General features: G+C 46.9%; 2 protein-coding genes across 2 annotated transcripts; both read left to right on the plus strand.

The window, feature by feature from the left end:
- The first annotated feature begins 6,291 nt into the window (after window positions 1-6,291).
- On the plus strand, window positions 6,292-9,364 carry LOC101753770 (receptor-like protein kinase HSL1). Its single transcript, XM_022829465.1, has 3 exons — window positions 6,292-6,684; window positions 6,979-8,797; window positions 9,012-9,364. The coding sequence occupies exons 1-3, from the start codon at window positions 6,292-6,294 to the stop codon at window positions 9,362-9,364; spliced, it is 2,565 nt and encodes an 854-aa protein (XP_022685200.1).
- A 3,986-nt stretch (window positions 9,365-13,350) lies between these two features.
- Window positions 13,351-14,602, plus strand: LOC101754171 (F-box/FBD/LRR-repeat protein At5g22660). The gene is made up of 3 exons (XM_004980232.1): window positions 13,351-14,238; window positions 14,326-14,484; window positions 14,588-14,602. The coding sequence occupies exons 1-3, from the start codon at window positions 13,351-13,353 to the stop codon at window positions 14,600-14,602; spliced, it is 1,062 nt and encodes a 353-aa protein (XP_004980289.1).
- Window positions 14,603-14,703: the final 101 nt, after the last annotated feature.

Raw genomic sequence — 14,703 nt, forward strand, 5'->3', positions numbered from 1 at the left:
GCGATTGGTGAGCTCCCGCTCCATAGCCGCGCCAGCATAGGCCTTGGCCGTGCCTGTGGACACCATGGTGGTGGTGGATCTGGCCCATGACTCGATGGCTTCTTGCCTTGCCACGGCCCCCGCGGTCGCATCGTTAACCGCAAGGGCCCCAGCCGCAAGCGCCTTCAATGCCTCAGCCGCTGGCCCAATGACTCTGCGAAGGTCGTGCTTCGGTCTACCAATTGCCCACCATGACCCCTTGGGATAGTTTACTTGGTTAGGCACTCTTGAAGGCCTCACATGATTAGGGACTCCTGAAGGTTGTATCTTTTTGGCACGTATGGTTGCACGTATCATTAGAAAGACTTTCCCGCGAGCCGATCCTTATGTGACCGGAGTAAGCTTTTGGGACAACATTCTCTATCAAGGCTGCCCCCTTACTCCCATGTTTAAATGACACTCGATCATCGATCTAGTCGTGACCAGGGTCATAAATACGATTTCTAGCTAGAATCAACTTCAAGTCAAGGCAAGGGAGGGAATAGAGGGGTTGTCCCTATAGTTTTATAAAACATGCGAGTAAATTTAGTATCTTGGTATATTTTATTATCTATTAAAACATAGGATAAAAATATGATCAACGGGTGGGTGCTAGGACTTGCCTTCACCGACGTTTCCTAGGTGACCAGAGGCTTGACTTGTCATCTTCTGGGTCTTTGGCTTTTCGTCAGAGCCTGGTCAGGCTAACATTCTACTCGTCTTCTTGACGGGTGGCCTTTTGGCTTCATATCTTCTGGATCCCTTGAGGGGTCTTGGTCACGTCCTCGGATCACACGAGCATATAAACAAACAAACAAATAAATATACAATCAATTCTAGCAATCAATACATGACTAAAGAAGACGGGAAAGGACGGTTTTGGAAATTATCATATTTCTAAGAATAATCCCCAGATAAAGGATTAATGGTTTATTAATTATTGAGAAATAAGTTTCTAAATAATTAATGGATAAATTTGTTGAATGTATAAGAGAATTTTAAGAAATTATGAATGGATTTTTCTAAGATTTGGACGGTGGCATAACAGCTAGGTTTGGATGATATTTGGGTTTCTAGTTGGGCGGCATAACGGCTAGATTGAGTTGATATATGTGGTTGAATTTGGCAGTATAACGGTTGGGTTTGGAGGATGATATTTGATGTTTTGGATGGGCGGCACTATGGCTAGATGGGGTTAAGGTTTAGGGTTTTGGTTGGGCATCATAATGGCTAGGTTTTGTTGATATAGGAATATTGGATCGAGCAGTATAACGGCTGGGTTTAGAAATAGATCCTAGGTATGATGTGGGTGCTAGGTGATGTGGATGAACTTCAAGGTTAAGGAAGCTTGCACAATGAGCTCGACTTTATCCTGTGGCCCTGCCCTATAGCGGGTGGCAGTGATAAGGGGTTAGCGGCGCCAATAGGTTAGCGAGGAACATCTAGCTGGATGCTATTAACGACGCGGGTAAAGTGGCTAGAGGCCGCATGGCGCACTCAACTTCGACCTGGCCTAGCACCTATGGGACAAGGCACGACGATGAGTGGAGGCGGTGCGACATCTTTCCTATAAAGGTTGGGGCTCCTTTGTTGTAAACACACTCTTTTCTTGATCTCTGAGCACTACCATATCATGATTCTCTGGTATTCTAGCTTCAAACCTTCACAATGCATGCTCTTGTTTTCTGAAATTTATCCTCTGAATCTTCAGCCATATCACCAGAATTATTAGAGAAGAGATCCTTAAATATCTCTGTAGTTGTCTTCAAGCCGGGTTAGATTCCCATCTCATTAGCTCTTCTCTACATTGTCTTTCTCCCTAGTGACTCCAATTCTTCTTCTCCAAACATCTTCTATATTGATTCCCTACTCATCTCTTAATCAAATATATCATCAATTTTTTTAGCTTCGATTCGGTGTTTCTTATGTCATATGCTGCTATTTAAATGGCCAAAATCAATCGGAATCCAATCAAGTTGTTCGAATTCCGTCAATGGTCTTGCATTCTCAAAACTTTAACCTGCATTCATGTCAGTTTCAGAAGTTTTAATATGTGTAACGACTTCTCTTACCTCAGGAAGTGGTTCTTTAATTTGTAGTGTGACTGGTTCATCTTCCTTGAGCCTTGCTTCATCTTTTTCTCTTACCTCTCGGGCTTGTTCTTGTCGTTTTCCTCCTCCTGGCAGAGTTTCTGCCATTCTCATTCCACTCTTTCTGCATTGGTTATCCTTCGTAAGATCTGTGTAGCTTCTAGAATTGTTTTCTCCATGAAATTACCTCCTACACACATTCTAATCCCTATTTCTTGTCTTGTGGCGGCGGCTATGTCTAAACTCATTGGGATCCCCCTCCTTGTTAGATGTATTGGGTATTTATACTCGGTTGGGATGCCTTCGAGGCCAAGCATCTGGAAAATAACCCTAGGAACGGTGTGGGCAACCTCCTGGTGAAAGGGCACGACGATCGAGGCAAGAAACCTCCGGGCTGATCGGTCTGCCCTGTTTTGGCCTCCAATGTCTGAGCTCTTCATACGAAAGTTTTAGATCTCGTCGAGCTATGCAATTTTCACTATAAATTCACCCCAAATAGAGTTTAGATGAGGAAGATATGGTCCATGCAAGTTTCAGCTCCTCCTGCGGACCTCCAGTTTAATGTTCGTGTTTGAGCCTTGCAATATCCAAAGTTCCTTCAATTATATCTTATTTCCTGTGATTTTGCAATATGCTCCAAAATACAATACGTACGTAATAATGGGGTTATTTCAAGTGCCAAGTGGCGGGTTAGCATAAGAATATGTATGAAAACACCATTTAAATGGCACTAAAAGTGTGTCAATAACGAACGTCAATAATAGTAATATTTAAGTACAGGTATGCAAATCTTAACATATTAAAGAGATATCTGAGCATGTGTATACACTGATTTGACCTTGTGCATATTATCACCGCACCTGCTAAACCTGAAGCTGCACAGGCGCTTGTACCTTGTCCTGGAGCCCACATTATGTCATTTTTTTAACAGTATACTGATTTGAGTTTGTTCAGGTGGGAGGTCCTAGAGGTAGCACGATGCTCAACCATACAAGAGAATCAGTGCTCATGGGTGACATTTTATTAGGAACTTGCTAGAGATGATACATTTTGTAAGTGAATTGTGAGCTGTGCTTTGTTGCCAAACATATGACATGTGGGCTGTGAGAAGCCAAACTTATGGCTATCTAGCTTGGCTGCCTACCAATTATCTTTTGTAAATTATGGCTATGGCTGCTTGAATTGAGCTGTGATCTCTGTGAAATGAAAATTTTGAGCAATGTTCAGTCAGTTCTGTCTGATATGCAACGTGAGCTTGTAGGTTTAATGTTTAGAAGGTTTATATTATATGATTCAAGTGAGATTAATTATATAGTTTCATTTGAATGCTTTGCGTTGGAGTGTTAGTCAGTATAGATATTTATATCTTCGAACCGAGAGTCGGCATAACTTCTAATGCCTAGTCAGTCGGTGTACATGTGTTGGTCGTTATATCTTCTCGGAGCGTCAGACTATCGGCTAGTATAGCGATGTCGGTCAATATAAATCTATACGGACGCCACTTATAGATACCGATATGAGGAGTCGGTATAAATTATGGTGTGTCGGTACATAGGCTTATACCGACTCCAATGTAGTCTGTATAGACGGGCTGTGGTCTGTAGGTTGCCTTGGAAGAAATGGATTTGTTGGTTTTCTTTCAGTAAATTTCAATAGCAACTTGTCAGAAAAAATGGATTTGTTGGTTTTCCAATGAGTTCCTACTGTTTCAGTAAATTTCAATAGCAACTTGTCATTTTGTCAAACAGGTTGGGCACTCGTTTCACACCGCCAATTGCCAAATTATGCAAATCATATTTGAGATTTCTATATTTCCAATCTACATACTACTATATACGTATTCATAAAGATATTTGACATAAAAAAAATTATGAAAATTATGAGAGTTACATGTATGACTCCAAGCTGTTTTAGAGTCTTGCTTTCTGTGTCTAATTTAAATATGTATATATTTTAGAAACCACTCCAAACAAACAAGGCTACACAATATTTTGCTTCCTGATTGAGAAATCATGCAAAGTATAAATTTATTGAAATTTGAAACTGTAGCACGTAAGCAGATACTATCTCTTATGCCCTCAAGAATTTCGTAAATGTTACAGCATACCTTTGAACGTGGCAAATAAATATGTTTACATGGCAATAAAATATCAAATATAAGAAAATTTTAAGCAAAATCTCTTGTGAACGCCTTGGTTAGTGCACATTCTTGACCCGTCAACCCACGGTCTCACCGAACGCGCGTGTCCTTGCATTGTCGTTACTCGGTGATCATCGCTTTATCGTGTATATAGCCACTGCAAGCACGGTTCACCTCTTCAACCACTGCCCACTTCTCTTTCGTGTTACTCTTCGCATCTTCACCCTTCTATTGCTCCAAAGGTCGAAGCTTCTACGCTACGGACTTCCACCACTGTGGCTTCAATCGGATCCAGAGAATTCGAGCATGATGCGTCATGTTGCTTGGTTACAGGTACGGGCGGAATCCTTGATCTCTTTAGGTTTACCCGGCCCGAACGAGCAAAGATTCCTGTTGCATTTGGTTGATCTGCTGTCTATGGAAACAGCAGTGGAGAGCGCGTCGAGGTGCATGATGAAAGACGTGGAGTATACCTTGCTGCTTGATGTTTCCAATCTGACCTAGTCCCATGCATGTCGAGTTGTTTGTTCCTTGTATTTTAGCTACGTCCTTGTTAGATTTGGTTTCTTCAATATTGGAGCAATTTAGCACGCAGAAGCGAATTTCTACTAGTAGGATCGGATCGGAGTCCATGCTTGTCAGATTGCAGCTCCGATCTTAATTTTCTTGCAATTCCGATCTTAATTTTCTTGCAATATTGTAACGCTTCTTCAATTCCGTTGCAGGTGACGACGCGCGACGGCAGTTCGTTCACTGAAGCGAGTGACCGAGAGCAAAGCAGGGGCCGGCGGAGCGGTTTTTGTCTGGGGCCAGCAAAAAAAGGCAGCAGTTTGTACTTGGTTGGTGCCGGGAAGGAAGGCTGTTCAGTGTTCACTGGAGGAGTGAAGCAAAGATAAGGCCGGAGCAAAAGGGCCAAAGGAACGGTTTTGGTTTGGAGCGGGCAGAAGCGTCAGTTTGCAGCCGGGAAGACGCCATAAAGTTTCTCCCTTTTCTCGCCGGTGCCAATGCCACGACAGCATCGCAGCCATTTTACACCTGGAGTCTGGACACACAGTCACACCCCTTTTCTTTTCTCCCTGGCTGTGGCGTGCTTCCCGCATTTCTCAAAACTGACCTCTGTAGCGCGTGCTAAGGCCACACAGGGTTGCGCACACCAAAAGGATGCTCGTTCCTTGGCAAAAACTTCAAGCATGGTAATGGCTTTGAAGGATTCACTAGCCTTGGAAGAACATTCAATTGGGAGACAAAAATAAAGCTAATAAAATCTTGTGCGCCTTACATGTACAAAAGATACTTGAAATGAAACATTGGCTCAAAATATACTACTTAACACTTCCATGCAATAGAAGAAAAATAATCTAGTTGTATATTTCCTCTTCATGGAGAGTACAACACATCCCACTACTAAACCAAAAAAAAGATCAATTAGATTTTTTTGTTAAATATTATCACTCGCTAGAAAAAATACAACGACTATTTTGTGGGGACTTTGACTTTCCTTACTTTAGATAACCAAATCATCGGTTACTTGAATCGTGCCACCAACCTGCTATCAATGCAGGCATATCTCTAACGTCATTTGTCGCTACTACATAATTCCATCACACGTTTGGACAAATGGATTAAATTTGATCCAGCAAGGGTGGAAGTTGATTAATTGCATGATGACAATTGTACCATGGTGATGAGAAACGTAACATTTGCAATTTACTCGGTACCCCACGCTAGTTTCTCTTAGTGATGCATCTAGTCACTCATACCACGCTAGTTTCTCTTAGTGATGCATCTAGCCACTCCGCGCAAGCCAACTCAGCCAAATTACCTCGACATATATAGTTAGTGACATGTTTCGTGCTCAATGCTCATTTGGGTGCACACTACTTGGGTCCCCTAGCCAGAAAACCCTCTCACTTTCAATGTGCACTTCTCTCTACCAAGGTCCAGGGAGGCTTCCACTCCTGCCACCGCATGGCAACTCCCTCAAAAACTCCCCACCCCACACTCCCCACTCTCTCACACCAGACCAGACCACCACTGGGCGCCATGGCTGCCATCCGCCTCCTCCTCGCGTTCCTGCTGCTCCTGCTCCAGGCCATTGCGGCGGCCTCCTCCGACGCCGAACACCTCCTCGCCGCGAGGTCCGCGCTCCGCGACCCCACCGGCGCGCTTGCCAGCTGGGGCGCCGGCTCCGGCCGCGGCTTGCCGTGCCGCTGGGCGCGCGTAACCTGCGCCAACAACTCCACCACGGCCGTCGCCGGGCTCGACCTCTCCCAACTCTCCCTCGGCGACGTCTTCCCGGCCGCGCTCTGCTCCTTGCGCTCCCTGGAGCACCTCGACCTCTCCGTGAACGAGTTCATGGGCCCGCTGCCGGCTTGCCTTGCCGCTCTCCCGGCGCTCGTGCACCTCAACCTCACGGGGAACAACTTCTCCGGTGAGGTTCCGCCGGAGTGGGTCACTGGATTCCGGTCGCTCCTCGTGCTGAACCTGGTCCAGAACCTCCTCTCCGGCGAGTTCCCGGCGTTCTTTGCCAACCTCACCAGCCTCCAGGAGTTCAGCCTCGCTTACAACCTGTTCTCGCCATCGCCATTGCCAGAGAACATCGGCGACCTCGCCGACCTCCGCGTGCTGTTCGTCGCCAACTGCTCCCTCAATGGTATCATCCCTGCTTCCATTGGAAAGTTAAAAAATCTCGTCAATCTGGATATCTCAAGGAACAGTATCCATGGCGAGATACCAAGAAGCATTGGGAATTTGAGTTCTCTGGAGCAGATCGAGCTCTACGCGAACAAGCTCTCCGGGAGTATTCCGGTGGGGTTTGGAGGTCTCAAGAGGCTCAGGTCACTGGACTTCTCCATGAACCAGCTCACTGGGGAGATTCCAGAGGACATGTTCATGGCGCCGAACCTTGCCAGCGTGCACATGTACCAGAACAATCTGTCTGGTCGATTGCCGGCGACGCTGGGGACGGCGCAGAGCCTGTACGACCTGAGGATTTTCGGCAACCAGTTTTCTGGGTCGTTGCCGCCGGAGTTTGGAAAGAATTGCCCCCTCGTGTTCCTGGACACGTCGGACAACCGGCTGTCAGGTCCAATTCCGGCGACGCTTTGCGCTTCCAGGAAGCTAAAGCAGCTCATGCTACTGAACAATGAATTTGAAGGCACCATTCCGGTGGAATTGGCGCAATGCTGGACACTGGTCAGAGTGCGGCTATCGAGCAACAGGCTGTTTGGTCCGGTGCCGCCCCAATTATGGGCATTGCCGGGTGTCTACCTGCTGGAGCTTCGTGGCAATGCATTGTCCGGGACGGTTGACCCTGCCATTGCTGGTGCCAAGAATCTAATCAAGCTGCTCCTGCAGGACAACCGGTTCACTGGTGCTCTGCCTGCCAAGCTGGGGACACTGGCCAATCTGCAAGAGTTCAAGGCTTCAAACAATTCCTTCTCTGGGCCTCTGCCGCCATCGCTCGCCAACCTCTCATTACTTGGCAATCTTGATCTGAGCCACAATTCTTTCTCTGGAGAGATCCCAAGGGATTTTGGTAAGTTGAAGCAATTATCACAGCTGTCCCTTTCAGATAACCACCTCAGTGGGAACGTCCCTTCAGAGCTTGGGGACATTATTGAGATCAATACGCTTGATTTGTCGAACAATGAGCTTTCCGGTCAGCTGCCTGCGCAGTTGCAGAATCTCAAGCTGACTCATTTCAACATATCCTATAACAAGCTCTCAGGGACTATACCCGTTCTCTTCAATGGATTAGAGTACCAAGAAAGCTTCTTGGGCAACCCTGGCCTGTGCCATGGGTTCTGTCAGAGCAATGGGGATCCTGATGCCAAACGACACAACACTATCAAATTGATTGTCTACATCTTCATTGCCGCTGCAATAATCCTATTCATCGGTCTTGCTTGGTTCAGTTACAAGTGCACGTTGCACAAGATCAGTGCTGCTGAACTGGATGATGGAAAGTCCAGCTGGATGCTCACATCCTACCATAGGGTGGATTTCAGTGAGAGGGACATTGTGAATAGCCTTGACGAGAGCAATGTGATTGGCCAAGGTGGTGCAGGCAAGGTCTACAAGGCTGTTGTCAGGCCTCAGGGTGAGACCATGGCTGTCAAGAAACTCTGGCCTGTCGGTGTGGAAAGCAAAAGGATAGACTCATTTGAGGCTGAGGTTGCCACACTAAGCAAAGTTCGGCACAGGAATATCGTAAAGCTTGCCTGTAGCATCACAAACACCGTCTGCAGGTTGCTTGTATACGAGTACATGCCAAGTGGTAGCCTGGGGGATATGCTTCACAGTGCAAAACGCAGCATCTTGGATTGGCCAATGAGGTATAAGATTGCTGTTAACGCTGCTGAAGGACTCTCCTACTTGCACCATGACTGCAATCCCCCAATCGTCCATCGCGATGTGAAGTCAAACAACATCTTGCTTGATGCGGAGTATGGTGCCAAGGTTGCAGATTTTGGTGTTGCAAAGACTATTGGGGATGGCCCGGCCACCATGTCAGTCATCGCAGGATCTTGTGGATACATCGCACCAGGTGAGTTGCTGATGTGTGATTGTAGTTCTGCATGTTTCCATAAGTAGTTGCTGTGCTTCGCCTTTTTATTTTATTATTTTCCAGAGTATGTTTTTTTCACCACTTGCTCTATGTAGTTTTAGAAACGTCTTCTAGTAAACTGAAGCTACAGTTTAGAGCTAACATATATTGCATATCAGTTTCTTATGCCTGAGTGGTATGTTGTGCATTGCAGAGTATGCTTACAGTCTTCGTGTGAATGAAAAAAGTGACATTTATAGCTTTGGTGTGGTGATCTTGGAGCTTGTAACCGGTATGAAGCCGATGGCACCAGAGATTGGCGAGATGGACCTTGTGACGTGGGTGTCTGCCAATATTGCCCAGAACGGGCTGGAGTCTGTGCTCGATCAGACACTCTCTGTGGCTGAACAGTTCAAGGATGAGATGTGCAAGGTTCTGAAGGTTGCACTGCTCTGTGTCTCGAACAGTCCAAAGAGCCGTCCACCAATGAGGGTCGTGGTGAAAATGCTGCTGGAAGTCAAGGAAGAGAACAAGCCGATGTTGAAGTTGACACTTCCGAACATCTGACCTGAAGCAAACCCGTCTGAAGAATAATGAATAAAAGATATACTCCATACCTATTAGCATCATATCTGATCCTGATAAGCGCATTCCTGATAGCAGCTAGCTAGTTCTGAAACACCGCCAAAGCTTGTAACTGTACTAGCCTTTTGCTCTGAATGAAAAGTGTTGGTTGCTATCAATCTATCTTGTGGCAAAGATTTGGTGTTCATGGCTGGGTAGTACTATTGTGGTGGTCTACTTTCATCTTTTTGTGCTTAGTTTTCCAAACCTTTCCATCCAGTACTGGTAAGATACTTTGGAACATGTTGTGGAAATGCTAATGTTTAATGAACTAAAACTTCCATGGATCGGAACCTGACTAGAAAACATGATACCTTTATGCAAACCAACAGTTAGCGAGTTTGGTGCACACCAATTTCACTGGAGTTTTGGACAATGTAGTTCAACTCCTATGGAATTTATGAAAAATGTGGAAAATTTCACCATTTTAACTCCCATCTAAACATGCTGCAGTAATTCCGGTACTAACAAATGATTGAGTTTGATGGCTAACATTTTTTCTGAAAATATGCAGCATATTTTAATGAACACCTGTGACAGTGAATGGAATTGTTTGATACTATCTCACTGTGATTGGATTTGAGTGGCACTGTTGGTCCCATTGCTTCTTTTGTCCCTGCTTTTGTTTGCCCCCTCTGTCCTGGCTAGATGGACAGTGCACTGAATCATGGTCAGGGCCTTGTTTAGTTCACTCCCAAATCCCAACTTTAGCACTATGCAAAAAGAAGATTCCCCATCACATCAAACTTGCGGTACATGCATGGAGTACTAAATGTAGACGAAATTAAAAACTAATTGCACAGTTTTGTTGTACTTTGGGAGGCGAATCTTTTGAGCCTAATTAGTTAATATTTGGACAATAATTCACAAATACAAACGAAACGCTACAGTGTTGCTACAGTAATTTTGACACCCCAAAGTTGGCCAACTAAACAAGGCCCAGGTTTCATGGCGGCTGCAGTAGAATAGAAACAGGAGGAACAGAAGCTTTTCCAGCTCGAAATCATTTGGCCGTGCCACAGATACTGTTATACTGTGGAACGACAGAACTACTGGAACCTGCACATGTTTGATTGGCATAGTGGGAATGATGTTTTGTACTGCAACCTGTTAACTGTAACAAGAAAACAAAGCAGTGTGCAGTTGTAATCATTGTAGTTGTAGCACCCTAGTAGCGCTGTTGAATTCAATAGCGTTGTAGGAAGACTGTATTCTGAAACAGAGCAGATAATTTGGTGAACAATGTGACAGGGCCTTGTAGGAAGCCGGTCCCTGCTGTTCCGTTCTCGGACATCGCTGTTGTAAACCGTTTTTTCTTTCTATGCTTCCATTGACTAGATATCTCCTTCATGACGGGATGGCAATTTTCTCGCGGCGATCCGACCCAAACAGGACAATCATGGGGACCAGAGATCGGGAATCGGGCCGAGACCCCCCTCCCCCTGGTCACGCCTCGCCCCTTGCCGTTCTGAGTGTCACACATTGCCGCTCCAAATAAAGTGTCTACCATCATCTACAGAATGACGCCCTCCTGCGGCCACTCTTAGGTCATTCATAGTGGTAGTTTCATGCACATTAAATACTTTCCGCTGCTCTAATGATATGGTATAAAATTCAAGAGGAGAAAGAAGGAACCACTTTCGTCTAGATGAAATCCTCTTGATATTGAAACCAACTCTGGATGTGTCATGAAATTAAATGCTACATGGTGCCATGAAATAACAACAAAAAATTTGTGCATTGCAGCGTTTCAAATTCTTCAAGTCAAAATGAAACCTCCCACTAGAATTAGCCTTAAGATAAGGCAACGATGAACTTAGGAGACAGGAGACCAACGAACCGCAAAGAAAAAAGAGGCTGGTCTCAAATGAATGAAGGTGGGTTCTAGGCCCACAACAGCCTGAATCGTTGGGTCTGCCATGTTGTGACGGCATCAAACATCTAATGTTAGATTCGTGCAAGCACTCACAACCATCCGATACTGCTGTCTTCCTCATCCGTTCCGTGCCTTCTGCGCACGATTGCGTTGCATTGTGCATGCACGCCAATGTTGCCACCGTGCACCATTATAGATAGAGCTTCAGGGTTGGGCCTCTGAGGAGGCCTGTGATGGCCGGTTGGCCCAGCGGTAGAGGCATGTGAGATAGTGGTGAGGGTCGTGGGAAACATCCAAATGGGCAGGGTTGGCGGTGGGGTCAAGGAGCTGTGTTGGTCAAGGTGGCTGGGGTCCATGCGACGGTGGTGGCCATGGGGTAGAGCGGTACTATAAGGCACGGTGCAGCTGCCATCAGCGGGTGGCAGAGGATATGGCGGGGTGTCAAGTGAGGCTTGATTCGTGTGGTAGGGGTGGTGGCAGCGGATTCGGCTGCAGGATCGCTGCTGAAGCCGGGGAGTAGGCCAGCGGGGCGGGGGAGGGCCGGAGATAGGGAAGAATCATGTGGCGACATGTGTTAGAAGGAAGCTCTGCTTGCTGCTAGAGGAAGAAGAAGACAAGTCATGGACCTATTGGGCCGTGCGACAGATTACTTCCCAATGTTATGACATGCCAGTTCAGAGGTTTTTTACAGATAGGCTGGAGAACATCTGCTTCGGTAAGCCCTTTACGGTGGTTTCGGTCGGGGAACCTATGTAACTTCTGGAAGTTGTTTTTCCTATCAACTTCCACTATTGGAGATTCGTGTGAATAATCTTGCACCGTTGGATGCGTTTTGGCTTCCAATCTAGCTCGCTGCCCCATGTCCATGGCTGCCGCCACCCCTGCGCCTGTGCTTGCTGGTTGCTGCGGGCCTAGCCACCACTCCACCACTACCTCCCGTGGCCGCACCGTGCCCTCTGCCGCCGCACCTCATGCCCTGCCGGCCCTGCCACCGCCTCCTGCGGCTACACCGGCTCTACCTGTCATCTCCCGTGGGTGCCCCAGTAACCACACGAGCCCACTCGACCGATGCCTCCAGCGCTTACTAGTAGAGGACTCACACTAGTAGAGGACTCACCTTCCATGCGCCCCATTTTATTCTAGTTTAAAGTTGTCCCAAGACAAAAGGTGCTTTAGTCCCGGGTCAAATATCAATCGGGACTAAAGGCCCCCCTTTAGTCATGGGTTAAAAATCAGCCACCCGTGGGAGACCCTTTAATCCCGGGTGGTAACACCAATTGCTACTTCTTCAACCTGTGGCTCTCTTTGACCATGGGGCGCACGCGTCGCACAGTGCGCCCACGGGAGGGGACTAAAGACCCGGTTGGTAACACAAACTGAGACTAAAGGATTCCCCACGAGTTAATACAAAAGGATTGCATTTCCTGTATGGTCAGATGTGCTGTGTAGGTGGGATGGTAAGGAAGCTACACGCGAGGCTTGAGGTCGTGGGTTTGAATCCCACGCACCGCGTTTTTGGTGCAAATCCTTTAGTCCCAGTTAGTATTACCCCCACCGGTGCCAGCAGCCGCCTCCCGTGGGCGCACTGTGCGACGCGTGCGCCCCATGGTCAAAGAGAGCCACAGGTTGAAGAAGTAGAAGAAAAAAATCCAAAATGTTGATTTTTTTGAAAAATGTTGAATTCAATTTGTCAAGCAGGCAGTTAAAAATGTTGAATGCAGTTTTTTTTGACAAAACGTTGAGCTATATTTTAGAAAATGTTGCATCATTTATTTCTGGATGTTGATCTAGTATTTATAAAATGTTGAGCATAATTTGTTGGAATGTTGACTTTATTTTCTAAATGGGTTTAGTGGGCTTTAAAGTTACGAGGCTTAAATAGCTTCCACGAGGCCCCGTTTCGGCAGCCACGGATTAGCACCCCAACAGCCCAGCGTGTGTATCCCGGTTCGTCAGCGCCGCTGCGCTTTAAACCCTAGTTCGCCCCTCCCCAAATCCCCCAGCCGTCCTTTCTTGCTCTCGCAGCAGATCGGCGCCCTCCCGCGCCGCCAGAATGTCTGCAGCGAAGATAGCCCGCAGGGGATCGCCACCGGCAACTCCGGCGAGCGGCGGCGACGACCACGTTGGCGCCCTCCCGGACGCGCTCCTGCATCACATCCTCTCCTTCCTCCCCGCGCAGCAGGTCGTGCGGACTTGCGTGCTCGCCCGGCGCTGGCTCGACCTGTGGAAGTCGTCCTCAGGCCTGCGCGTTGTCGGCGCCGACGGGAAGGAGCCGGTGCGCTTCGAGGATGTCCGGGTGTTCGTGGATAATCTGCTGCTCCTCCGCGGGTGCTCGCCACTCGAGACCCTGGAGCTCACGTTCTCGGGAGGATCCATCGACATGCTCCGTGTGAGGCTCTGGATCCGGCACGCCATGCTGTGCAAAGTCCGGGTGCTGCTGCTCAAAATCTCTGGGGCCCCTACTTGGTTTCAGCAAGGCGAACCGGCCCTTGTCTCTGAGCATCTCACAAGATTAGTGCTTCGTGGTATAGTGTTCAATGACGACGACTTCCTCGACTTCTCGAGATGTCCCTCGTTGCAAGATCTGAATCTTATGATCTGTAGTTTTGAAAACACCAGAAGGATCTCATCCAAGTCCCTGAAGCATCTAGTCATCATGGGGGCCTCTTTCAGTTCCCGCACTCGCATCGATGCCCCAAATCTCGAGTGCCTACAGCTGCAAGTCCACTGGGGCAGGATCCCCGTGCTTGAGAAAATGCCATCGTTGGTTTTGGCTATTGTTAATGTCGATTCTTCATGTTTGGATACTTGCAGCCGCGCTAACTATGGGGATTGTGGTGATGAGAGCTGCCGTGGTTGCATCCAAGACGGCAGTTCCTCTGTGCTTTTGCAAGGTTTATCAGAAACACAGGCTTTGGTTTTAACAGCAACAACCAGAATGGTATGCTTCCACTCTGGTTTGCCATGATTTTGTTCGCTCCATTTTAAAACAGAATACTTACTGTCTATCTTGTTGCAAAATATTCAGTATGTCATCAGAAGGGACTTGAAAAGGTGCCCTACATTTCGCCAGTTGAAGACTTTGGTACTCAATGAATACTGGTGTGTGCCGGACATACACCCTCTAAAATGTATTCTTGAACATTCACCAGTTTTAGAGGCGCTTTGTCTTCTACTTTTTTCTCAGGTATACAATTTTCTGAATGAACAACTATTGCATTGCAAAACTATTATGTTGATCTAGTTTTAGAGAAGCTTTTATTTACATGAATTTTTCATGTTTGATGCAGGGACCTCAACAATAGAGCCGTCGCAATGAAGCGCCTCCACAAAGGTAATGTCTTTTGTAAATAGCCTACCACCAATACTCCTAATTAGTATCTAAATATTGATGTGACACTGCTAT

Source organism: Setaria italica, chromosome VIII (assembly GCF_000263155.2).
Source record: "Setaria italica strain Yugu1 chromosome VIII, Setaria_italica_v2.0, whole genome shotgun sequence".
NCBI classification, from domain to species: domain Eukaryota; kingdom Viridiplantae; phylum Streptophyta; class Magnoliopsida; order Poales; family Poaceae; genus Setaria; species Setaria italica.